This window comes from Corvus moneduloides, chromosome 2 (assembly GCF_009650955.1).
Source record: "Corvus moneduloides isolate bCorMon1 chromosome 2, bCorMon1.pri, whole genome shotgun sequence".
NCBI classification, from domain to species: Eukaryota; Metazoa; Chordata; class Aves; order Passeriformes; family Corvidae; genus Corvus; species Corvus moneduloides.
In genome coordinates, this window is record NC_045477.1 from 17,637,891 (window position 1) to 17,663,901 (window position 26,011).

The 26,011-nt window shown below is 40.2% G+C and overlaps 1 protein-coding gene across 2 annotated transcripts; it reads left to right on the forward strand.

Moving 5' to 3' along the window:
• The first annotated feature begins 172 nt into the window (after window positions 1–172).
• On the forward strand, window positions 173–24,202 carry PAXBP1 (PAX3 and PAX7 binding protein 1). 2 transcript variants are annotated; one of them, XM_032098239.1, is made up of 18 exons: window positions 173–701; window positions 1,473–1,601; window positions 3,191–3,367; window positions 4,456–4,677; window positions 5,237–5,340; window positions 5,708–5,928; window positions 6,872–7,061; window positions 11,083–11,206; window positions 13,274–13,373; window positions 13,847–13,962; window positions 16,378–16,577; window positions 17,998–18,142; window positions 18,294–18,415; window positions 18,988–19,064; window positions 19,325–19,391; window positions 20,890–21,036; window positions 21,446–21,600; window positions 22,803–24,202. In XM_032098239.1, exons 1-18 carry the CDS (start codon window positions 245–247, stop codon window positions 22,918–22,920), a joined length of 2,871 nt encoding a protein of 956 aa, XP_031954130.1. In that variant the 5' UTR covers window positions 173–244; the 3' UTR covers window positions 22,921–24,202. The 2 variants fall into 2 exon arrangements, with proteins under 2 accessions (XP_031954130.1, XP_031954131.1); XM_032098240.1 differs by lacking the exons at window positions 20,890–21,036; window positions 21,446–21,600; window positions 22,803–24,202 and having other exon boundaries at window positions 18,988–19,068; window positions 19,325–19,394.
• Window positions 24,203–26,011: the final 1,809 nt, after the last annotated feature.

Below are 26,011 nucleotides of genomic sequence, written 5' to 3' on the forward strand. Positions count from 1 at the left end.
ACAAGATGGCGGCGGCCGTGAAGGAGCAGCGGGGGCGGGGCGGGCCGCTCGAGTCCCCGCTCCGCGCGCTCCCCGCCGCGCAGGCGCAGTGGCGCGCCCTCCGTCCGCCGGTGGCCGAGGCGGCGGCAGGGGGCGCTGCGGGCGGCGGTGCCATGCTCGCGGGGCCGGGCCTGGGCCGCGGCGCGGGGCGGCCGGAGCGGGCGGCACCGGGGCCTGGCGGGGCGGTCGGTCGGTGCCGGGCGGGATGTTCCGCAAGGCGCGGAGGGTGAACGTGCGAAAGCGGAACGACTCGGAGGAAGAGGATGAGGAGCGCGACGAGGAGCCGCCTCAGGAGCCGGCGCCGGCGGCCGGGGTGGCGGGGGAAGGGCCCAGCGAGGCCTCCATGCCGCTGGCGTCGGGCGCCGGGCTCCTGCCTCTGCCCGCCGGCTGCGTGCCCCTCGCCCTGCCCGGCAGCCCCGCGGCCTTCGCCTGCGCCGCGAGCTACGGCGCGGCTCTCGGCTTGGGGCTGGGCTTGATGGGAGGCGACCGAGCAGGCCTGGGGGCTCTGCCAGCGCCCGCTGTCCTGCGCCCCCCGCCGCCGCCGCAGCCCCAGCAGGGCAATGGGCTACCGGCGGCCGGGCGCCCCAAGGAGAAGAAGCGGCCGCGGGAGAACAAAGAGGTGCCGAGGGCCAGCCTGCTCAGCTTCCAGGACGAGGAGGAGGGTGAGGCGAGTGGTCGCTTCTTGCGGAAGGGACCCGGAGCTGCTCAGCCTGCACTGGGCCTCCCTCCCGCCGCCTGCGCGCCCCCGGCCCTCCTAGAGAGCCGGGATCCGTGCTTATTTTTTCAGGCAGTCGGGTTGCCCCGTGTGCCGTGGGGTGATGTGGGATCACACAAGAGGGGGCGAGCCCTGAGGGCATGGTACGGGCAGCCAGGGATGCGCGGGTAGGGAGCCCCTTTCCCAGTCCGACCTGGCTCCTGCGGGGCCAGCATGCTCCCAGCGGGCTTAGCTGTGATGTAGGGCGCTAGACTGCCTCTGCTCTGTGTTGCTGGTGCATCACCTGTCTTGCGTTCACTGCACCTGGGTGGCCCGCAGGTTTGTGCGGGAGTAGGTGCAGCCCGTAGCCACCCCCTGGAACCATCAGTGTTGGCTGAGGAGCATCTATCCCGTGGCTTTGTGTCGAGTTTGTTTTAATCTGATGTGGCTGGTGTTCACGGGTCACCTCGGACTCACTGCCTGTTGTCTGAACAGTTTGTATAGTTTTGAGTCGTCTTAGAAGAAATTCTTTTGAAATCACTGGAACTTGGTTTCTAAGATTCGTGATTTGAAATCTTGATGGAAATACTGAAAGCATAGAATTTCATTTTAGACTGGGAAAGAACCCCACAATGTTTGTTAATGGCATTTGTGAAGTTCTAGGTACAAAGTTAAGAGATTTACTAAATAAGTATGCTTGACAGAGCTAATGTAATGTTATCCAATTTCTCTTTTAAAGAAACTGAAGAAGTTTTCAAAGTGAAGAAATCAAGTTACAGCAAAAAGATTGTAAAACAATTGAAGAAAGAATACAAAGAAGATCTTGAAAAATCAAAAATTAGAACAGAGGCCAATTCTCCAACAGATGGTAACTGCAAAACTAATAGTAACTTTTGTAGTGGAAAAGATGAAGTACTGTAATTTCATTTCTTGTTTTCAAGATGAATTGTTAGTCTTCTAGAAGATTTCACATTTACAGCTGAGGTAGTGCGCAGATGAAATGTGTTACTTGAGCCTTATGAATGCTGTTCTGCAGTTGGTGGAGAGCTCTTTGATTCTCATGTAGAAATTAACATAGAAGGATGAAACTTCTCAGCTCTGTTAGGTGGTTGTCAGTAGACATCAGTATTCTGAATTGCAGCTGTATTTATGACAGATGAGTTGCTTATTGAATTAGGAAGGAATTAACATTAGTTTGAATATGTACCTGTGCTTGTCTGACAGGATGTGTCCTTGTAATGCATTTTCTTTGAAAAGGAGGATTGTTGGGGTGAGCAGAGTGGTGGTCTTTGTTGTTAAGTTAATTGTTCAACAGCTGCCTGTTTCAGGACTTGGACCTTAGGGTAGATTTGATTAAGACAACAGACTGAAAGTGTTGGAGCAAAAGGATCTCTTTAACGATGTACAGTCCTTGAGAGCTTGGAATAGAGCCTGGGACTTCAATTTCTTTGTACTATTGGTTTTTGGGAAGCTCGTTGGTAAAGTGCAGTGACTCCTTTTCCACTTACGTTTTTACATAGATTATGTAATGCTATGAGCACGAGTTGGGAGACTTATGATCTATGATTGCAATGATCTAGAGAGGCAAATGGGGGTTGAACATGGTGCCATGCAGGAAATACCCTTTTAAAATTTAAATAAATTATTTTTAAAGGTTTTGTCTGCATTTAGAAAACCCACAAATTCTTCCATATGAGAATCCTTAAATTGCCTATGCAGTGGTGTGGGGCACGAGCAAAACCAGAAATTATCATTTCTGTCGCTAATGTTCAGGTCCTCTGTGAAAACCTGGATTCTTGCTTCTGTCACAAAGATCCTTAAAACATTGCATTTTGCACATGGCTGTGTGGGCTTATTTTCAGTTTGTTTTGCTCTCCCTAATTGATATGGCTATAGTACAAAGACTTCAAGGCTACTACTGAGAGAGTAGCCTGGATTCTCTGAACAAGTGCTTGAGTCTAAAACCTCAGATATGTGCAGCTTGGATTGGCTAGCTGGGTTTAACATACAGACACAGGCAGCAAGTACAAATAATATGTAATAAAATGTATGTTGCCCACCTAATGCAGGGTGTAGCCCAAGAGGAAAATGAAATGTTTTTTTGAAATCAGTCGGTTCTTGTGGAAAGATTTGGTGTAACACAGGCACTGCTTTCTCGTTGCCTATGTAAGAGACTTTGACAAGGTTGCACAAGGTTGAGTTCCTCCACTTTCTTAATGCTTAACAATGTGGAGAATGTTTAGTGGTTGGTGGGGCTTGCCTTGTCACATTTTATTTTGAGAGGATGTCTATGACTTAATCACAGTTAAGAAAGTGTATTTTCCTAGATCTCAAACAATAAAATTATTATTTAACGTTTTCATTTGATTTTCACTTTTGGTTCTTATATCTTAAAAAAAAATACATCTGAGTGATCTTTATAAAAGGAGTAAAACATGGACTTTGCTGTCTTGCCAGTTGAAGCACCACTAGAAAAGACAGGACAGAATAAGGATATAGGCCAAGAAGATGGGACTGCAAACAGTGAGCATGGTGAAGAAGAAATGGAAGTTGAAAGTGAGAAGGAAGAAGAAAAACCAAAAGCTGGTGGTGCTTTTTCAAGTGCTCTGTCATCACTGAATGTTCTTCGCCCAGGTTGGTTTTTGTAATATGTCTGATAAATTACCAAATTATTTAGCCAATGTTTACAGCAGACTAATGTGTGTGAGAGATTAGGAAATAGTTTCCAACGATTTAGCATCTGAGAATTCAAGAAACTATTTTCTAAAGTTGTTGAGTTTTACTAGCCTTGTGAGAGAAAATGTTTTGCTACAGAGTGCTTCATCCTGATGTCAGAAGCAGGAATTTATCTCTCAAGTAGATGACAAACTATAAGAAAATCTAGATTTGGAATAGGTGACTTCACATGAGATTTAACTGCTTTCAGTTAAAACCTATTCTTTAATTCAAATGTTTCAGTTATGGTCTGCAAGGTATCTGAAATATTTTCCTATCCTGTTTTGTATACTGAGGTTCTAGTCAGGCCCTGAGGCCAAGGAAATCACTCTGAGAAATATTTTTGAAACTAGTTTGCTAACTGTAGTAGTCTGCTCCCCAAATACCAGATGGGTGTCCTGGGTCCACACATTGATTTATATGACTTAGGTAAGTTGAGTTAGTTTTGTGCTGTAGATTTTAGAGTTTTTAATTAGGTCTGCTTTTCATGTTTCCCCTTGATTGTACAATCTTCTGTATATTAATTGTGTCTGATTTGGTGTCCTCTTGATCTCAGAGCAGTAATTGTCTGTTGAAGTGGTTGATGCTTTTTATTCCCCCAAAATAAGAAGAGCTGGGAGCAGTATTGGGATAGGAAGTGACGCAGTCATGCACCTCATTTTCTTCCTCCCTTTGCAATAGTCAGCTCCTGTAAAGGGCTTCCTCTTCTTTAGGAATATTTCCCATAGGAACATCAGGCTTCTGCTCTTATGACATGAGCTGCTGGAAGCAGAGCCAGACTTTCTGTGATGATCCCAAATTTGAGGGTTTCTGTTCAGAAAGTTGACATGTTTAGCGTCTAAGGTGCTTGCAAAAGTTTTCTGTGAGTATGGATTTGTTTCCTCTCATGTTTTTTTTTTTTCCTGTGTGCAAAGATGATTTGGTAGGGTGACAGAGTTGAGCAATAAGAAATTGTAACACCTCTTTTGTTGCAGTGGTCGTTTAACAGTGCACACATCTGTCTCTAGGAGAAATTCCAGATGCTGCTTTTATTCATGCCGCTAGGAAAAAACGTCAAATGGCTCGTGAGCTTGGAGACTTTACCCCTGTTGACAGTGAACCAGGTAAAAGCCGCCTTGTTCGAGAAGATGAAAATGATGCCAGTGATGATGATGATGATGACGAGAAGAGGAGGATAGTTTTTACAGTGAAGGAAAAATCCCAAAGGCAAAAGATTGCTGAGGAAATAGGTAAACCCTTTTTTTGGAACGTCAGCTGATAAATATTCATACTGTTTTCACTGCAGGTGCTGCCATTCAGCATTTTTAAACAACACTTTTTCAAACAATCTGGAGGTGTATTGTGTTTCTGAGGAATGTGCTTGTAAAATTTTGAGCACAAAACTATATTCCTGTGCACACTGCTGGCTGTGATAGAAACTTACGCTAAGGATCAGTTCTTGTTTTTCCTGTACTCTGTTTTTAGGAAGCATATAGTTGTGAAAAGAAAAACATTTGATATAGAACTCTTCTTGCTGGCAAGCAGGTAAAATAACCTTTTGGAAAAGGAGAATTAGTAAGACACATAGATTTTTAACATTAGAGGGTTTTACCAGCAGTGAATTGCAAATTTACCCATTGGATCTTTCAAGTGGAACACCTGTGCTAATAATTCACAGGCCAGTGTCCTTAATTCCTCATGAAGAGGAAAGGAAGATGCTCTGAGATGTTCTCACTGAGGCATGGTTTCAGGTTTTTGTATTCATGGCCCTTATGAATGCATTATCTTCTTTTTCTTACTTGTATGAAGGTATTGAGGGAAGTGATGATGAAGCTCTAGTGGCGGGGGAACAAGATGAAGAACTCAGTAGGTGGGAACAAGAGCAGATACGAAAAGGAATCAACATACCCCAGGCATGTACATAATCGTGCACTCTTTTTTGATTTGTTTCTGCAAGTATTGGCTAAATCCTTTACAAACTTGAGTAGTTTACAGAAGGCTGTTTCATCTGAGAAATTAAGTCTGTACATTCTGATGCTCTTTAAAGAGAAATAGTGTAAGTATTCAGAATGATAATGATACTAAGAATTTGTCCACTTGTCCATTTAAGAGGATTTTTCCATTTACCTTCTTGAGGGCATTTGTTTCTTCTACCTTAGATGTTGGATGCTTAAACCCACTTGATAATTACACTTTGTATCTGCTTACATTTTTCACGCGTAAGAAAAATAAGTTTCTCCTTTCTTTAATATAGTACAATTGTATTTTGTCTGCCCCTAGGTTCAGCCAAGTCAGCCTGCGGAAGTGAATAATGTGTACTACCAGAACACTTACCAGACACTGTCTTATGGTTCATCGTATGGCATTCCATACACCTATGCTGCGTATGGATCATCGGAAACCAAGTCTCAAAAAACAGATAATACAGTTCCTTTCAAAACTCCCAGTAATGAGATGACTCCTGTTACTATTGATTTGGTAAAGAAACAGCTTAAAGACAGGTAGGACAGACCATCTTTTTAGACTTAAAGATCTGTCCCCTAGGTTTCTGTTCCTCAGGTGTCTTTTAGTCTCGGTGAGCAAACACAGAGTTTCATCGCTGGAAAAGTACTGACTGGCACATCCATTAAAAAAAAAAAAGGCAAACAAAAAAGCTCAAAGTGAAGATGACATTGACACTTTGTTCGAAAATCTCCTTGGATTGCTTCTCTGGAAGTGAAACTTTAAAAATGAGGCCATTGATCTTGTTGAAGACAGGTCTGAGTTGCATCTTCTGGACACTGCACAGTCTTATAGTGAAGAAATGAAAGGCCAGTGAGGTGTTTAGCTTATCAAGCTGCATTCCTTTAAACTGTGAATGAGAGATTTCCCCTTCAGTAGATAAAGAATTTAATTTTTAATGTATACAGGGTTTTTTTTTTTTTTGCGTAAACACTGTAATCTGCTTGTCAGGTATGCAAAAGGTATGGAATGAACAATGCAATTGCAGTGAGAAATCATATATAATGAACAGCTTGCACTTTACATGTCTTCGAAATTGGTTTGTATTCCCCTTGTAGTGTTGCAGCCTTTGACAGTGACTCAAGTTAGTAGAGGAAAAAGAATGCTTTGTGTAAGCTGTAGTTCCCATCCACCCCCAATCTGTCCAGCCAGCTTTTCCATAGGGACAGCCTCACACCATTCTGTGCTATCAGCTCCTGTAAAAGTTTGTAGGAGTGGCCAATGCAATACACTACAGCACAGTCTAGTAAATGAGTTTCAATCATTAGCCTTGCTGTTCATGAAGAGAGGGGAGAAGGTGACAAATAAAAGGTTGAGAATGTCTTTGCAGAATTTCCCATATATAGGCTCAGTACTTGCACTGTACTGTCTGTTTGATGTCTCAATGGTCTGAAATAGACAGACTTTTGGATGTAAATTTACTATTTATCCATTGCCCTTCAGGTTGGATTCTATGAAAGAAATGCACAAAGCTAATCGGCAGCAATATGAGAAACATCAGCAAAGCCAAGAGGACTCTACCAAGGCAATTGAAAGATTAGAAGGGTCTTCTGGGGGTATTGGTGAACGGTATAAGTTTTTGCAAGAAATGCGAGGGTATGTCCAAGACTTGCTTGAGTGTTTCAGTGAAAAGGTAAGGATGCAAAAACATTCATCTCTTTAAAAAAAAAAAAAAAAAGGTCTCTTATTACATGCCAAACACCACATCTCCCTCTGTTTTCGAAAAAAGTCATTTGAGAGCATATTCTTCAAAAGGTTTGGTTATTTGAGGATTGAAAAGAACTTTTTATCATGCTAAGCTGATTATCAGCAATCTCTCTTCCCAGCTCACTGACTTTAGATTGCCTAAAAACTTGCAGATTTTGTTTCTTCAGGATTTGATAGATACTCTGGCATTTCAGCTTCACTCAGATACTCCTTTTTACGTGGGTTGGATATCAGGTTAGCAAAAATAAGGGCTGAATTATGACATTGCTACTTTCTGGAGTGCTTTCTGTACACAATAACAGAGACTTGTATTTTCTGTGTTATTATAAACTTCCTCCTGCCAGATGTTTCTTGGTACTGCTCTGGAGTCTGAAGGAGAGAAGTTTTAAAACTAGCAAAGCTGTTTGAAGACACCCACACTTAAAAATATTATTTCTTTCATGTAGTGTGATACTTTTATGTACCTCTAAGTCAAAAACTTAGTCTTTTTTCTTACATTATGCACTATGCTTTGATTACTTACTTTGTTGTAAATATAATAGGAGCTCCTGAATATATATATATCTATACATGTATATATACATATTAGGCACACACAGGAGCTGTAGAATTCAGTGAGCAGTATATAGGCTATTTCTTCATTGTCTTCTGACTTGAATACAGTAGTAGTATAGTAATTTCTTAATATCTTGTCAGAATAATTGAGTAGTTTAAACTACTGCTTGCCTAGCCCATTAGGTGTGGGAGAGGAATAGAAAAGCATTCTGGGTGCTGATGGGTTAGACATTAATTGTCCACTATTAGTGGTATTGGGAGAGTCCAGTCTTCGTCCTGTAAAAGCAAAGAGTAACTGTCATAAGCAAACCCAGGAAGTGTGGGACAGTTAATTCACCCAGCTGACTGATTAGTAACTAATTAGTTGCAACTGATTGTTCACTTAAGAAGCCATATTCCTGAGTCTGTATTAGCATTAGCTGTTGAAGGTTAATAACTTTCTTAGGCAGCTCTGGCAGTGCTCATTACCCAGATGGCTGAATTCCTACTAAAGATAAGTTTTTATATTACTACTTTGAGATAAATATGTATTTCAGAAGTCAGGTTAAATATCTGTGTCTCTATTCAGTGTTTGCTTTCTGAAGACCTTTTGTTAAATTACTTTTGTGATAACTATAATCCATGTCTGGAGGTTCTCCTTGATAGCATAAGGTGTCTTACTCAAATATTTTTAAGATGTGACTTTTATCATCTCAGGCTTCTTAGGGGCATTCACAAGTTTTGCTGGTTTCAGGTGGAGGCTGCTGCTGTACTTGTATGTAAAATGCATTGCGAAAGCAGCAGGTGACGTGGTCAATCTAACAGGAGCATTTCATGTATTTTGATATTGTTTGGCCAGATAATGTGGTTTGGAATTCAGTGCTTGCAGCATGACAAAAGTACCATCAAATTCAGAACCAGTAGCCCACAGGACACTGAAAAGTTTTCTAAAGAGGAGATATTGGAAGGGGACAAAATCAAGTAAGAAAATCAGTATCAGTTTTTATTTAATTTAAATGCAATAGGACAGTAGATTGTTCCAATCTTTTGAGTGTAGAGATAAATTACCTTCAGCTTTTTTGTACAACCTGTGGCCCTGACTGCTTCATATTTAAAGTGTTGTTATTATTATTTATAATAATATATGTAGTTATTATAATATACTTAAGGATATGTGCATATATATGTGCGTAATAATAATACCGTATGTGTATATACGTATATCTATACATACATATATGAAAACGTATCTTTAAATACAATATTTTGAAGAGATTCTGAATGTTAATATCACTTTGCCCATTCTTAAGGGTCAGCAGAGAGTATAAAAAGACAGCTATTATGCAGATGTTAGAAAACAGCACTAGAAAAGTCAAATCCTGTGTGATACCTTTTTTTCCCCCATAAATAAGAAAACCAATAGAATGGAAGATGATTGCATGACTTCCTTCAGAAGTAATTACTGTCAAAATCATGCTTTCTGAGAAGGCTGGCTCGTCGCAATGGCATTTTTACATTTTGAATATTGGAACGTACAGTGGATACAGAAATATTGAATTGTTCTGGGCATACGTTCGACAGCACAAATAGATGAACTGTTACTTTACCTGCAAAAACGAATTACCAAAACATGCTCTGTGTGTCAGAATTATCCTTGTGATCTAAATGTTTAGAGACCTTTCTGCTTTTCCACTGTCTACAGGGAAAGTGAACAAAAAATCCCCTTGAAAATGCTGAATTTAAGGTACTCACTAAACAAAACAGGGAATGAGGTCTGTAACTTCATAGTAGTCAGTGAAATTGTCAGCCACTCATTAACCACAGTACTGATTATAGAAGAATAAGGGCTTCTAAGTCTCTTGTATTCTAAATGGGAAGTATTTTGAGTGGATTCATATGTCTGAATATATCACTAGGTTTCTTTTTTAATCCTGAGAAAATTACAGAAAGAACTGCTAGGAATGCTTTGAAAAATTTTCATTTGACCGTTCAATGTTAGAATTTCCTCTACATGTTTAAGAGAAGAAGCTATATTTTCTATGGTAAACTGTAGTAAAATTAGTATTTTTTATTATTTCTGTTTTCAAAACTGTCTTCAATTCCAAATATAAACTTCTGGCACTTGGAAGTTTATTCCCTCCTTGTCTTTCTCTCTACTCTTTTCTCCAAAAGAAAGGTGTGCGTATTTTGAGTTGGTGCAGAGCTGCTTTCATTTTAATCCCTGGAGCCCAGTTTATCCCACAAAGCTAACACCTTTTTCTCCTCTAATGTGTGTGTCAGTCTCAGTGAGCTGAAATGGCCCTGTAGCTGTAAACTAGAGTCTTAGATTTTACTGAAGGAGGTTCTTTAATAGCTGCTGAGTCACCTTCTAAAATACATCAGGAAACAGTTTCTGATTTTATCTTTTGTTTTGAAAAAAATGTAATCCTGGATGGTAGGCAGCAATGAAATATAAAAGGCTGGAAGACTGTGGAGTAAGCATACGTCTCAGAGGTAAGGAGGACATGGCTTAAGTGTTCATACCAAAAGGACTTGCCTTTCCAAATTAAGAGATTGTGAAAACTTTTGGTTTGCCTTTGAATATTTATAATGATCTAATTTTAACTTGTCCCAGGAAATGACAAAATAAAAAAGTGAGCAGTTTAATGCTATTTAATGTCAGGAAATTCCCAGCTGTCATAATATCTATTTTTGTTAGAGATGCTACTAAAATAGTTCATTAAAGAAAAAAAAGTGACAGGTCTGACTTGAGCTACCTGAATTATTCAAGGTTATACTTAATGCATAACTTGCACGAATGATACTGTTTTAATTTTAGTGATAATCCAGAGGAGTATTTGATTTGAATTACCTGTTGGCATAACACCCTTATGCAGGGTTTGATTTCATTTCAGTAATAATATTTCAGCATGTGCTAATCAGAGTTAGAGCAAAACAACAGCTACTGGCTTCAGTAGGTTAGATTGATGGGTGGTTTTTTCTCTGAGTACAGTCAGGTTATTTTCTCACTGAAGTATAGAATTCTTCTACAGTCTTATTTAAAGATAGAGAAGAAATAATTGATGTCGGAGAATTGCAGACTTTTACACACATGTAACACTTGGTAGGGAAAGCAAGAGTACTGGAAAGAATATTTCGCACTCTGAAATGGATGTCTGGCTGTGTAGACTCATTCAAGCCACGGAAGCTGCTTTCAGAGTGCTCGTGCTCTGATTGAAAGTTGCCAACATTAAATGTATGCATTTTCCCCACACCTTGAACTATCTCCTGGTGCAAATGATACAAACAAGTAAAAGGCAGGAGTTCGTGCTGCTGGGAGCACAGTGGCAGCGTTTTGCTCCGGAATAGGCTGGGACCCCGGAAGCTGAGCAGCTCAGGATCCGGGTATTACGTGGTGTGTTGTATTTTTACAGGTGCCTCTGATTAACGAACTTGAATCCGCAATGCACCAGCTGTACAAACAGCGAGCTTCCCGCCTTGTCCAAAGACGACAAGATGATATTAAAGATGAATCTTCGGAGTTTTCAAGCCATTCAAGTCAGTCCATCTTGAAGGTTTTTATTATTCATTAAACAACCTTGTTTACTTAGTATGACTTAATTGAAATGTAAATGTTTAATGTATGACTGTCTTAAAGTTTATTCTTACTCTTGAGATGAGTAGAAGCAAGCTTAGATGGAAGTTCTCTAATCTGTTTTGTTTTAAACTCCAAACCGCTCTAACTCTGACTTCATCTTTCCTTTCTGTTTCTCTTAACTGTATTTTCTCTTTCCTAGCACTAAAAATGTATGCATGGTGGCAGTGGGAGTAGTGGTAGCATGTGACTCCCCATTTTCTTCTTACATCAGGACTTCTTAAAAATTTATTTTAACCTTCCTGAATCTATATAAACATCATTTAACATGTACAGTTAACTGTATAAAGCCACAAAGCACTGGGCTAGACTTCCGTCTAATGTTCTGTTTTTTAGCCAGCACAAGTATTTAATTTCAGACGCTTAACTGGTAAATTAAAGAACTGGAAGGCTAATCAGACTAGTACAGTGATCCTATATGAAGTACAGTTTAAGAATAGCCAGTTAAAATTCCTGCTTACTTTGAATTTGTGGATGGGGGGATTCTCACTGAGGAGGTTTCTTGTGGTGGCTACTCTTCAGTATGTAAAACTCCACAAAAGCATAAATGTTGACTTGGATGGAAATACATGTTTCTTGGAGGAGGTTTTATTCAGTGTGTTAAATGAATGGATGAAATACCCTATTAATAGGAATCCTCTTTATGCCTCAGAGAGCTTCCCATTTTTAAAAATGGCTTTCTGTCCTGTTGCTGATGTAAAATCCTATAATCAGTGCCATTTCCCTGTTCTGCCACGGTTGCCAGAGATGAAATCTTGTTAAGTACCATTAGCTAGAACTCACTGAAGATGATAAAGTGTTAGGATGTCAGTGTCAGTGTTGGTCGTTCCTTTATAGAGTGGTTAGCATACATAGTCTTTTTAGGACTGTGTTTGGAGTTCTAGGCATCACATGGCCTTGCAGTTTTATCAGGAAAATGCTGTTGTGAGAACTAGAAACCTAATATATTAGAAACCTCTTTCCTGAAAGAAGCTTAGAATGGATTCTTTTATACTGAAATTTAATGATGGGATGGCAGTAGTTCTCATTGCTGAGGTTGGGTTTTACAGAAAGATCTTATTTAGTATCTGGAAATTTGGAGATGGCTCTCAGTAGTTCAGGTATTGAGCTGGAATACTGACATAGATCATAATTAATAGTTTAAATGATGAATTTGTAAATAGATTTTGTCAGAACATGTAAATTTATTCCTGAAGTTTGGATAGGCTGTTGTTTAAGTGTTTATGTTTATACTTTAACGGGTGGACTTGAACAGTGGCTAGCATTCAGTCTACTGTTTAAAATTTACCTGGAAAGGAGGAACTGGAAACACTCCTGTCTGCTATCTGTTATTTTAGCTGTGTTGTTTTCTATAGCCAGGAACAAAAATAATCAGAGCTTGAAAAGAGGAGGGAAGATGGCTTATCTTTCTGTAGATTTTGATATGTTTTAAACTTTAAGCAATCTAAAGCATATAAACCTAGAAGCACTGTGACTAGAACTCTGAAATATTATATATTCTTGCTCCAGTCACTCTTGTCTGCTTTCTTTTTTGTTAGTTTTCTTCTCAAAAATTATGTGGTGAATGTGTTTATGTAAGGAGCACTCTTTTCTTGGACATTCCATTTAAGCTATTTCTGTTAAAACTGTTGACTTTTATGTAGTTTGGCACTGTTGTGAGAGGGATAAGAGTGAAGTATGGTGACAACTATTTGACATTTAAGTGGAAATTTTTCCAAACTCCACTGCTTTCTGTTTTAACCTCTACACTTGGTGAATTCAAGCTTCTGGGGGATGTTGGTGGGGGGTTTTTTTTGGTTGGTTTGTTTTGGGGGGTTTTTTGTTGTTTTGTTTTGTTTCTTTAAACTTTGACTTTCTATTTCAAAGTACTCTTAGTTTTAAAAGTGGGTAAAAGGCTCTTACGAAACTGCCTACATCACATTTATAAACCATAAATAAGCATTTTAATTTTCATTGATGTAATTTTACAGATAAAGCACTGATGGCACCAAATCTTGATTCTTTTGGGCGAGACAGAGTGATCTATCAAGAACAAGTCAAGCGTCGAACTGCAGAAAGAGAGGCTAGAAGGTAGAGAATGAGATATCTGGTCCCTTTAGGAGTCTTCGTCTGCTTGCAAGATAAAACTTTCCTGTGTGACATGCTAACATGAGTGGCAATGTTTGATTCTTCCCTGCAAAGGGAAGAAAACACTACAGCTGGTAGTGGGCAGAGGTGTTCTTATTTATCCCAGCTTATCATGCAAGTGTAAAAAATATTCCATGATACTGATTTAAAATTGCTAGAAGAAAGCATAGTAAATACATTACATATCTATATGGTCTCTGCTGGTTTTGTTTCTTTTCATTGTTTGAGGCAGCAGCATAGTGGAATGCTTGAGGTGGTGGCACAGCAAAAGTTTTCTGCTTGACTTTCCTAGAACTAAAAGGACAAGCCTAAGTGGGCGTATTCATTGTATAGATGGGGAAAACAGCTGGTTTCTATTGCGTTAGTATAGCTGGTTTTACAGGTGACAGCTGGCTTATATTGCTGCTCCTTTCCAGAGCTCGCCGTAGACAAGCGAGAGAGCAAACTGGGAAGATGGCAGATCACCTTGAAGGCCTTTCCAGCGATGACGAGGAAACTTCAACAGATATCACAAACTTCAACTTGGAGCGAGGTTAGAAAAGCTACCCAAGCTTTTATCAGAGACTCACAGCATGGTCTGGATTGGAAGGGACCACCCAGTTCCAACTCTCTGCCATGGGCAGGGACACCTTCCACTAAACCTGGTTGCTCCAAACCCCATCCAACCTGGCCTTGAACACTTCCAGGGATGGGGCAGCCACAGCTTCTCTGGGTAACCTGTGCCAGGGCCTCACCACCTTCACAGGGAAGAATTTCTTCCCAATATCTGATCTAACCCTGTTCTCTGTCAGTGGGAAGCCATTCCCCCTTGTCCTCTCACTCCAAGCCCTTGTAAATAGTCCCTCTCCATCTTGTAGATTCCCTTCAGGTACTCTAAGGCCACAATTAAGTTACCCTGAAGCCTCTTCTCCCAGTTGAATAATCCCAGTTCTCTTATGTAACAAAATACCAAATATTTGACAGGAAAAAAAAAAAAGATCCAAATGCAGCCCTATTTATATATTTCACCATATTTTAGGAGAAGTTTAGGAACTTTTGATTCTAGGATCATCACTGTGACCAGAATAGTCTCTATCACCAACCTGTTGTGTTTCTTGTAGCTGACTGAATAGCCCATCCTTAGTGAGGTTCTTTTTATTTAATTCAAACATGCTTGTGCTGGCAAGCAGTAAGCTTTTGGACTGCCAGAAAGTCTTCCTTCCAATTTGTAAAATAGTTTGTCATTCTTGAAATACCTGTTTGTCTTACTTGTGAAATTTTGAAAACCTCAGTGCTTTAAAAATCTTTTTTTGGCTCATGGCAAGTATTTAGTAGAGTTGTGAATAAGCTTCTAGAAGTGCAATGACAAAAACTTTGTAGAGTCTTGTTGCAGCCTGGCAAAGTTTGCAAATGATAGAAAACAATGTTGAATGCAAATATTGTGGAAAAATCTTGTGGTACAATTAGCATTTGCTCTGATTAAAGAGAATCGAGTTAGAAGAAGTGAGGAGGAGGAGAGCAGCAAGGATCACACACACAGAATTGCTTGTGTTGTATTTGAGGAGGGATTGAATGGTTTTGGTCTCTTCAAGTAGGAAAACTATCGACTTTTCACAGTATGAGAGCTAGGGACCATGAAATTAAGTGATAGGATAGGTTTAAAATAAAGAGGTCACTTCTCACAGTCAAGGTAATGGCAAAGTCATTGCTGTAGGTGGTTGTGGAGACCTGAAGTATGAACAGATTGGAAAAGCAATTAGATGAACTGTCTAGCTGTTAGGTCTTTTGGAAGTGCAGACAGTTTCCACACCTTTAGTTGCTGTCTGATTTACTGCAATTTTATGATTGCACTGATTTACTGCATACAGGGAGAGCTTGTGGATAAACAGAGCAACTGTTCAGGGTTGTTAGGTGCTATAATTAACTTTGCTAAATTAAATTATATAGATTCAAACCTCAATGGGGCTGAATTGCACTTAGTAACTTGGCGGTTTATGTGTGGAAAAGCATTTTGTAGAAATTTGTTCAGTTTCTGAATAAGTATAGTATTTATAAAGCTTTTTTGCTATTCTTCGTAGCTCTCTTGTTAGTCCAGAAACAGCAGTGAAACAGAGGACTCCACTTTGGACCTACTAACTTTATATGTAGTGTCTTTTCTTAATCCCAGTATGAAAAGTGTGGTTGTATGACGTAATCCCCTGTTCCCTCAACCGTGTCCCTGCCTGCTGTGTGTACTAGTTGTGTTCATTGTGTATGGGTTACTCGTGTAACCAAATATTGACAACTGTGGCTGCAGCAAATAATGACTGATTAAAATGAAACTAACCCTGAGAAGTAGAAAAGATGAAGGGAAAATTATATAGAGAGAAAAAGGTCTGGACTGCATAGAATACTGGTACTGTAAATACAAAAAAAAAAATAGAAAAGAAGGTGCTAGAGGACTGTAATCACTGACCAGTGCTAAGAGGCATGTTCTGGGCAACATTGTAGCATGGTGTCTGCCAGGACCCACCCTGTCTAAACTGCCAATTCAGTGGGTTTATTTGAGATGCCCTCCTGTTTTTGCCCTTGGATAATCAAAGATGTAGAATAATCTGGGTTGGAAGGGGCCTGGAGATCAGCTGTTTGAAACTCCGAGGCAAAGCAAGGCCAGCTTTGAAGTTAGATCCACTCTGAATACAGCCCAGTACATCACCAATCCTAACTATGTCTGGTTACTTAAAATCCTTCCATGAAATGTTTAAAGTAAGACCTGTGATAAAACAGTCTATTGGAGAGTACTCACATGCTCCTGTTTTTATAGCTTTGTGTGTTTGAGGCAGGAGTAACTGAACTTTTAAAGGTGATGGGGTTTTTTTTGGTTTTGTTTGTGGGAGTCAGCTTATGGCAGTGAGCATCAAAGAATGTCTTGAAAGAGGCATTACAGGGAGTAGGTGATTAACTTCTTGTTCCTTTTCTCCCCTGCCAGATCGTATATTGAAAGAATCCGGCAAAGTTTTTGAAGATGTTTTGGAAAGCTTTTACTCGATTGATTGCATTAAGTCACAGTTTGAAGCTTGGCGCTCCAAGTACTTTGCTTCTTATAAGGATGCTTATATTGGCCTCTGTTTACCAAAGTTGTTTAACCCTTTAATCAGACTTCAGCTGCTTACCTGGACTCCTTTGGAGGTAAGCTCCTCTGCAAGCAGCTCCTCTACATTAGCTGCTACATGGTGGTTCTTTCACACTTGTGCAGAGCAAAGTAAATTGCACCTTTGATGTGCACTTCTCTTAAAGGTGTGTTCTAGGGATGAAGTTTCACATGGGCATCTGTCTTGAGGCAAAGCTTTTCTGGGGGCTGCCCTGGACTGGTCGATCCTCTATGTTCCCAGCAGACTGTAGTTCAATTTGGCACATTGCCAGTTCCTTCTCAGGGAGTGGTGTACACCATGTCTGCAGCTGCCCATGGTAGTGGGTTGGAACTAGGTGATCTTTAAGGTCCCTTCCAAGCCAAACCATTGTATGGTTCTATGAAAATACATTTAGTCTTTAAAATACTTTAGAGAAAATTGTGACTCTAGATACGCTGTTTCATCAGAAGTGGAACTTAGAAGCTTGTTCTTATGTGGAATTAAACTTGTGTCTCTAGGTTATGTATCTTTTTCTCACCTACACCTTCATACCTTGTAGAATTCTGGCTGGCCATTTCCAAGTCTTCCTCACAGTACTCATTGCCCAGTTATTAGGTAGAGAACATGGGAAAAGCAGGACAGCACTGTGGCAGCCCAGTATCCCTGGCACACATTCGTTGTCCAGCCTGCGTACGTATGCTTTCATGAGATGCCACCAGGACAAACAGTTGAGGTGGCTTTTGACTCGCTCTCTTCCTCCTTTTTTCAGAAGTGTTTTTTTTTTTTTCTTATCTACTAAGAGAATATCTGCAGAAGGGGATTTTCTGTCAGCTCTTCTCTGAGTGCAGAGGAGTGCATGACTCCTCTTCAGAGAAAGTTCAGAGTATTAAAGTAATTTTATTAATTTGATGTTTGACTTCATTAATCAAACCAGGAAAAATCTAAGAAAGATGCCCTCATTAAATTTAAAGCAGTTTTTGTGCATTCTCCCTTCCCCCATGCTATTTCTCTGAGTTTTCAGGTTGACAAAACAAAGCTCATGTTAGTTGGAGACATGGTACATAATTGTCAAGTCTAACTGTATTCACTACTCTCTGTTACTGGTGCTGGTAAGCATTTTGTTAAGTTAGAAAAATTACAAGGTGCTCTTAAAGAGAGGTTTTAAATCCAGAAGGCGTGGTTTTATAATGCAGCACAATTGAGGTGTACTTCCGACTTGTACCCTAATCTGTAGGCTTTTGTTTGGCTCAGGTGTAAGTAGAAGTTAAAATCTGTGGCAACTGCTAAAAAATAATCTTACTTCAGCCATCATCGCTTTTCATTACATCTACTGACTGTGCTGGTAGAATGAATTGGTTCATTTGGCAGAATGTTTTAAAGCTGTTTTTCTGAGTATATCGTACTTGCATACATAATACTTCTATGTATTGACTTCAAATCTTTGTTTAGGAATCTAACTCCAATGCTTTTTTTATTAGGGCAAGTGTCGAGATTTTGAAACAATGTTGTGGTTTGAGTCGCTGCTGTTTTATGGCTGTGAAGAGCAGGAGCAGGTGAAAGATGATGCTGATATTTCACTATTGCCTACCATTGTAGAGAGAGTTGTTCTTCCTAAATTAACAGGTATAGGCTTAGAAAATGGGAGGAAAGGGGTTGTGGAGTTTGATGCTTGTTTGTGCTTTCAGATTTTACTGTTTCGTAAATAAATGCATGAATGTCTCAGTACCTGTATTTGAGTATTTGTAAAGTGGAGTAATTCTTTAATCTCTTACAGTAATTTCTGAAAATATCTGGGATCCCTTTTCGACCACACAGACATCTAGAATGGTAGCAATTGTACAGAAACTAATAGATGGATATCCCTCAGTGGTGAATGCAGAAAACAAAAATACACAAGTAAGTTGTTGGGTTTTTTCCATGCATATGTTGCATAAGTTAAGGAATTTGAATATATTTTTAATACCTTATGTTGGGAAATACAGCAAGAAAAAGTATTTTTAAATTATTTGATGCTCTGCAGCCTGATTGTGGGGAGTAAAGTATGGTGATAAATTAGAAGAAGAAACTCAATGGAGCCTCCCCAAAATAGATACTAGAGGTAAAAAGTACACCAGATGTATTAAGACTTGTTGGTCTCCAGTTTCACTGTAAGGATTGGCTACAAATACTCAGGCTTTTCTTTTTTAGATCTTTGCAGCCTTTTCAAATGTTTTGCCTGGAAATTGGATTGTTTTACTTGCCTTCTTTGAATGCAGGAACTGATATTAGGAGTTCAGGTTTTAATTGAAAGTGTCAGATTTCAGCTCTGTCAATTATTACAGACTTCTTTAAGACTATTTGTGTGCTCAAATCTGAATCTATGTTTACAGTTATGGTCACAAGTGTTCTTTGTTGCTTTAAAAATCAGTATCTGAGTGTTTAACTACTATGCAGTACATTGGACATTTAAAAAAAATTATCTGTTTCAGATGCTTTTAAAGGCATTGTTGCTAAGAATGAGGAGAACACTAGATGATGACGTATTCATGCCCTTGTATCCAAAAAAGTAAGTTTACTTTCAGCTATGGTGTTAGACCTTTCTTCGCAAGTCACTGTCTTCTGTCCATAGTTAACAGGGGTTTTTCCCAGTGTGATTCAGTGCCTGGATACAGATCTTTTGTTATCCTGCTAGGAGCATTTAGCAAAGGCAAGAAGGATGGAAGGGAATATTTATGGAAATGAACTGTGTGTTGGAAGGAAAAAGCCAGCAAATTCAAGACAGAGGTGTGGTCTTGGTTGCTCATAAAGAAATTTCTTACTTTCCAGCATCTTAGAAAACAAGAACTCTGGTCCATATTTGTTTTTCCAACGTCAGTTTTGGTCTTCTGTTAAGGTAAGTCAGTAAATACGTCCGGTAAACCTTTGGTCTAAGACAGTGTAGCAATAAAATCCTCCTCAAATTTGTGGAAAATGGTAGATGGAATCTGCTTCAACTTCATTTGCAAAAACTCTTAATTCCCGATTCTTAGTCTTTGATAACATACTGTGCCCTCTTCACCGTGTGTTTGGTCACTAGTGGTGTCCCCCAGGGCTCAGTTTTGGGCCCAGTCCTGTTTTATATCCTTATTGATGATCTGCATGAGGGGATCAAGTGTACCCTCAGTGAATTTGTGGATGACACCAAGTTGGGCAGGAGTGTTGATCTGCTGGAGGGCAAGAAGGCTCTGCAGAGGGACCTTGGGATTGATGAGGCCGGTGAGATGAGGGTCAACAAGGCCAAGTGCTGGGTCCCTATACTTCGTCCACAGTAGCCCCAGAGCTGCAGGCTGGGGGCTGAGTGGCTGGAAAGCTTCTAGGCAGGAAGGGCCCTGGGGGTGCAGGTCAGTGCAAGCCAGGTGGGCAAGAAGGGCAAGGACACCTGGCCTGTACCAGCAATGGTGTGTCCAGCAGGACCAGGGCAGTGACTGTCCCTCTGTGCTGGTGAGGCCACACCTCAAATGTTGTGTCCAGCTCTGGGCCCCTCAATTCAGGAAGGATGTTGAGAGGCTGGAGCATGTCCAAAGATGGGAATGGAGCTGGGGAAGGGTCTAGAGGGTAAGTCCTATGAGGAGCAGCTGAGGGAGTTGGGGTTGTTTAGCCTGGAGAAGAGGAGGCGGTGCGGGGGGACACCTTGTCACTGCCTAACAGTGGGGTGTGGCCACATGGGCTCTGCTCCCAGGCAACCAGCGACAGGATGAGGGGAAATGTCCTGAAGCTGTGTCAGGAGAGCTTTGGGATGGACATCAGGAAGAATTTTTTCACAGGATAATGAACCATGGGAATGGACTGCCTAGAGAAGTGGTGGAGTCACATCCCTGGAGGCATTTAAGAAAAGATGGACATGGCATTCCATATTCTGGTCTAGTTGGCAAGGTGGTGTTTGGTCAAAGAGTGGGCTCGATGTCAGGGGTCTTTGGTTTTGTAGATGAAAAGGTTGTCAAGTGGAAGCACCATCATTTCAACTGGAATGTTACGGGGTCACGTAGCTTACTCACCCTGGGTTTTTTGTCCTGGTGCTTGTCAGAATAAAATATGCTACTTTGGGGAATGGAGGAGCTCAAAGCCATGGCTATCATAGTTTATTTCCAATAAAAGACTGTGAAGAAAATTAACTCCCAGCTAAACAGAAAAGTAGAGACTGATGTTGATCGAAAAACTGCTCTCCATGATCACACAAACAGAGCTCTTCTCTGGAATTTTCTGTTTAAATTGCAGCAGCAAGGGAGGCTGTATTCTGAATAGATTTACAAAGCATTTTAAAGTAGTAAATATTTTTAAATGTTCGATGTGTTTGATCAACTCTGTTTTCAGTACATTTTGGAACAGTTATTTTCCCTGTGTTGTATTTTCAGTTATTGGGAAACTTTCTCCAGTGGTATGGAATCCTGTCAAACAAAACTCTCCAGGAGCTGTCCATAGATGGGTTGCTAAATAGATATATTCTTATGGCTTTTCAAAACTCAGAGTATGGAGAGGACAGCATTAAGAAAGCTCAAAGTGTAAGTAAAATCAAACAATGTTTAAAGTAATGGATTTCAGCCGAAAGGAAAATATAGTTAAAACTTGATGTCGCCTATGAAATCTTGGCTTTGATACCTCAAAAGTTGTACTGTCAGTGAAAAGTAGATTTTTTTTTTTTTTTTTTTTTTTTTTTTTTTTTTTTTTTTAGTATACAGACTGAAGAAAGAACCTTGTCTGGCTCATGCCTGTAGATTGATTAGGTATACTGTGGGTTTCAGTGCTTTGTTGCTTGGATTTTGGTGTGCGTTTTTTTGTAGTTTTCTCATTTTTTCACTCAGTTCGGTCTTGGGACTGCAGTCTTACTAGGCAGACTTCACAAGTCATGTTACATAGCTTTTAAAATTTTTGTTATGTTGTGTTTAACTTCCTTTTTCCTGCTTTTCCTAGGTAATTACTTGCTTCCCTAAACAGTGGTTTGCTAATCTAACAGGAGACAAGACTATTTCTCAGCTAGAAAACTTCTGTAGATACCTTGTTCACCTGGCTGATACAATTTACAGAAACAGCATTGGTTGCTCTGATGTAGAGAAGAGAAATGCAAGGTAACTTACTTTGAGTTAAAGCAGTTGCAGTTCTTGTGATTTGTTTTATTTTGGCAATGCATGCAAACATAGGTAACTCTCTCCATCCTGCTGTGTGTCTTTGGAAACTTCTTTGAATTCACGTTAGAAATGTTACATTGTGGTAGATGGGGATATTTTTAAGGTGTCTGAAAACAGTAACTGCTGGAAATACTGAAACATTGATTTTTTTGCACTACTCCTATGTGTCCTGGATTCTTAAGGAGGTTTATAAAAAGCAGGGAGAAGGACTTTTTATATGAGAAGATACTGTCAGGACAAGGGAGAGCGGCTTTAAACCTGAAAGAGAAGATATTTAGGTTAGATACTGGGGAGGAGTTCTGGCTGTGAAGGTGGTGAGGCCCTGGCACAGGTTGCCCAGAGAAGCTTCCCATCCCTAGAAATGCTCAGGGCCAGGTTGGATGGAGCTCTGAGCAACCTGGTCTACTGGAAAGTGTCCCTGCGCATGGCAGGGGGTTGAAATGAGATAAGCTTTAAGGTACCTCCCAACCCAAAGCATTCTATGATTCTGCCAAATTTTGTAGCTACCATGTTTGGACTGTTTCATCTTGTGAGTCTGTTGCTGATTCCTGTATAGTGGCTTCTAAATTGCAAACTGTATTTTGTATACAGTTCAAAAGTTCTGACTATTTACACAACCAACTAGATGAACCTGTTTTAACTGAGATCCCAGTCATTTTACTTGAATCCAACGGTCAGCTTAATTAAAAGTTTGGATTAGATATGTTACTGCTGGCCAAGTAACTGACGTGCTATGGGAACAGCAACAGCACAGGAATGAACAGTCTTCCAGTCTTGGTACAGTCCTGTGTTTCAGTGTAATAGTTCGGGATTTAAGTTTATTTAAGTTTCTTAAGAACTGTTTTCTTTTGGTGGTGTGTTTCTAAATTACCAGATGAAATGATAACTTGGTAAAAGTTTTTATTGGAAGAGAAACATCCAGTTATCCTTGTTTTCATAACAGGTTCTGATTTGATTTCTGTCTTCTGTCCTGCTTTTTCCCAGCATTTAACAAATCTACCATTACCCTCTTTAAGCAAATATAATAAATCTGTAGCAGGAATATGAAATATATGGCTCCATAATGTAGTCTTCTGTTGGAAAATTAATCAATGCAATTGATGGTTCTGTTTCTGTATTGACTTCTCCTGCCTCTTTTTTAGGGAGCACATCAAGCAGATCATAAAGCTTCTAGCAAGTATCCGAGCCCTGGATCATGCCATTACTGTCGCAAATGATCACAATGTAAAAGAGTTCAAGATTCTAATAGAAGGAAAATAGACTTTTCCCACAACTCATTTTGAGCTTTAAAACCATTCCTGATGTGTAATTTATGTACATATGTAAAGTTTCTTAAGCTGTAAAGTATTGATCTTTGTTTTAATACAAAGTGCATTCTTATATACAGCATCCTTAAAAATAAAAATCATTAACTTCATTAAAAACAAAAATGGAATCCCAAGGTTGTCATCTTTCCAGAAACCAGATTTTCCCTCATGTTTCTCAAAATCTTGTTTACAAAAATACTCTGTGCCCATGATCAGTTATCATCTACTCCTGTTAATTGTTCCATGGTTAACTGGAATGTGTATAATATATTCTGTGTAATACAATGTATGCATATATTTATACCACCATGTTGCTTTCACACTGGATATAGAGATGTTGTACTGTTGCAATGAGCTTTTCATTTGCTAAAAAATACTTATTTTGACAATAAAATGATCGTATTATTGGTCAAAAGAGCTGGTAAAACATTCAAATATGTGAAAAGTCACATGAGTTGAAGAGTAGGGACACACTGAAGTGGATCCTGACCTTTTAAAAGCAGCTGTGCTGCACTCCAAGTGGAGTAGCTAAAAAGAGATTTGCATTCAGAATATGGAACTCTTAAGACTGTTCTTCAAAAGGAAGATCTGAATCAATGCTGAATTTTTTTTTTTTTTTGATACAGGCAAACACTGAGAATTTGTTATTATTGTGCATGTGTAGATGGTGGCACTTCCTAAGCTCCAAACACCTTTCATTTTGTAGGAGTAATGGTTTACCTCTGAATTCTGGACCCTCCTTCCTTTTTTAAGTTGCTTAAGTTGTGTCAGGGTTGGGGGAGTTTGAGTTTGGTTTTTTTGTTTGCTTTGTTTTTTTGATTTTGTTTTGTAATGTCATTCATGGAACCTATTTCTTCAGGTTAGTGTGGCTAAAGATATGGAGCAAAATGAAGGTGAAAAAAAACCTTTGAAGTATTTATATTGTGGTAAATATTCAAATGTTACACTTCCCACTAAATATCAACTGAGTCTAGTCTTAAAAAACCCAAGGCATTTAAGTGTAAGTGAAAAACCACTTCCAAAATCTGTTGATATACATCAGAACACTAGTGACTTGATCTTGGGGTTCAAGGCAGGTGGACAGCTGTCATAGCCTTGGGTTAAGAGCTACTCTCCATGTGTGCCCAACTTTTTTTAGGGGAACTGTAGCAATTAATTTGCATACTGAATAATATTGATGCTTATGTCATGTGGTATAAATGACTATATTAAAAACATACCATTTGTAACATGCACACTTCCTTGGGACACTGGATAGTTGTTTTTTTTGAACAGTTGGGATTGATAGAGCACACTCAGAAATACCTGCTTTTAAAAATTGCTTAATAAACTCATCTGTCAAGGAGTTGTTGCAGTGCAACTTGGTAAGCTTTGTTCCTTTAGGAAGGGAGTGAAGGAAATTATGTGGGTGCTGGCTCTGGTTGACTATTCCAATATGTCAGTAATCATCTTTCAAAGCTGGATTTCTGGAGTGAACACAGTATGATAAACACTGGAATTCATATACATAAATCATAGTTTAGATATTTGAAATACTGTTGTATGTATGATTTAATAGTGACAGATTTGATCTTTCAGTGCTAAAAATGTTACTGATTTCAGTATCTTGCAGAGGACCTGAAGGGAGCCTGTGAGAGAGCTGGAGAGGGAAGTTGGACAAGGGCTGGGAGTGACAGGTAAGTGTCAAGTGGAGCTGAGGGAGCGGTCACAGTTCTCTGTTATTGATACTGCTGCTGTGACTGTTGTATTTTTTTCTCTCAATGCTGTTTTCCAGTAAATTGTTCCTATCTCAACCCATGATCTTTATCTTTTGTGCTCCCAGTTCTCCTGCCTTGGGGAGGAGGAGGAAGAGGAAGGGGGAGAAGTGAGCAAGTGGCTCATAGTTCAGAGTGGTTTCAGTGGGAGCAGTAAATCTGGAACTACCTAAACCAAGGTACTAATTACCAATTCCTTACCAATTCCTAAACCAGGAGAGCCGTACTTGGTTCCCAGTATGTGAGGCACAATGAGGGCACAACCCACGAAAGAATGGGTTGGAAACAAACTTGATCTCAGCATTTGCTGTATTAGGTCCAGAGCCACTGGTCACAATGTTGCTTGGTCCGTTCACGTGGGTATGGTGCCTAACCCTGGATGTATTCCTGTATGTGCTCCTCAGGGTGACCTTTTACAGAGCAGGGACAGGGATCGGCATTGCTCTGTTGCTGTACTGTGGATATGAGTTTATGACATGATAACATCAAGGGCAATGAGGGTACTTTGGGATGTGTATTCTGTGCTGCTCTCCTGCTGCCCTTACTTCAGCACTACCTTTGGGAGTCCATTAATACTTGTACCCAGTCTGTGGGGGGAACGGGGGAAGGATGATTTTCCCCCTTTTTCCCCCCTTTTCCTCCTTTGGGCCTGTTGCAACAGCTTTTCAGAATTTTGAATTGCCTTTGGATGTTAAGGAAAGCACGTTCTTGTTGCGATGTCTGCTATGTCTCAGTGTGCTCCACACTGTTTAGAGTCATGTTTGGAGGCAGAGCAGAGATTTCCAAGGCGGCCATTCAGAGACGTGTCGTGAGGGGGAATAGTCATGAGCGGCATGGAATGTACAAGAAAATTGGCCAATTTTTTGAGAAATTCTCTGCTCCAGTGGTTTGGGAGTTTACCCCTGAACAACTCCAGGACCCTGATAAAGTGACAGAATATTTGCAAGGAGTATGCTATGGCAACTCCAGAGGTGAGTAGCTTACTGCAGTGTGTTGGGCCCTGGCTACTCTTTATTGGACATTGGTGGTCAGTAGAGAGCACCCTCGGGGAGGAGGAGGAAACAGAGCAACAGGCACCGTGGCCACACCACCTGCAGCTGAATCTGGTGAACAACCCACGCTGGAAGCAGTCACCTCTGTTGTCTTGGTTTGAAAGACAGGTGTCTGCTGAGGAAGGCGGGAACCTCCCTTGGAATGGAAAATATGACCCCCTTCCCTCTGACTTATTGTAACTTTGAAATTAAGGGGCTTTCAGGCAAAGATATGGGAAAAGCAATAACAGTTCTTTAC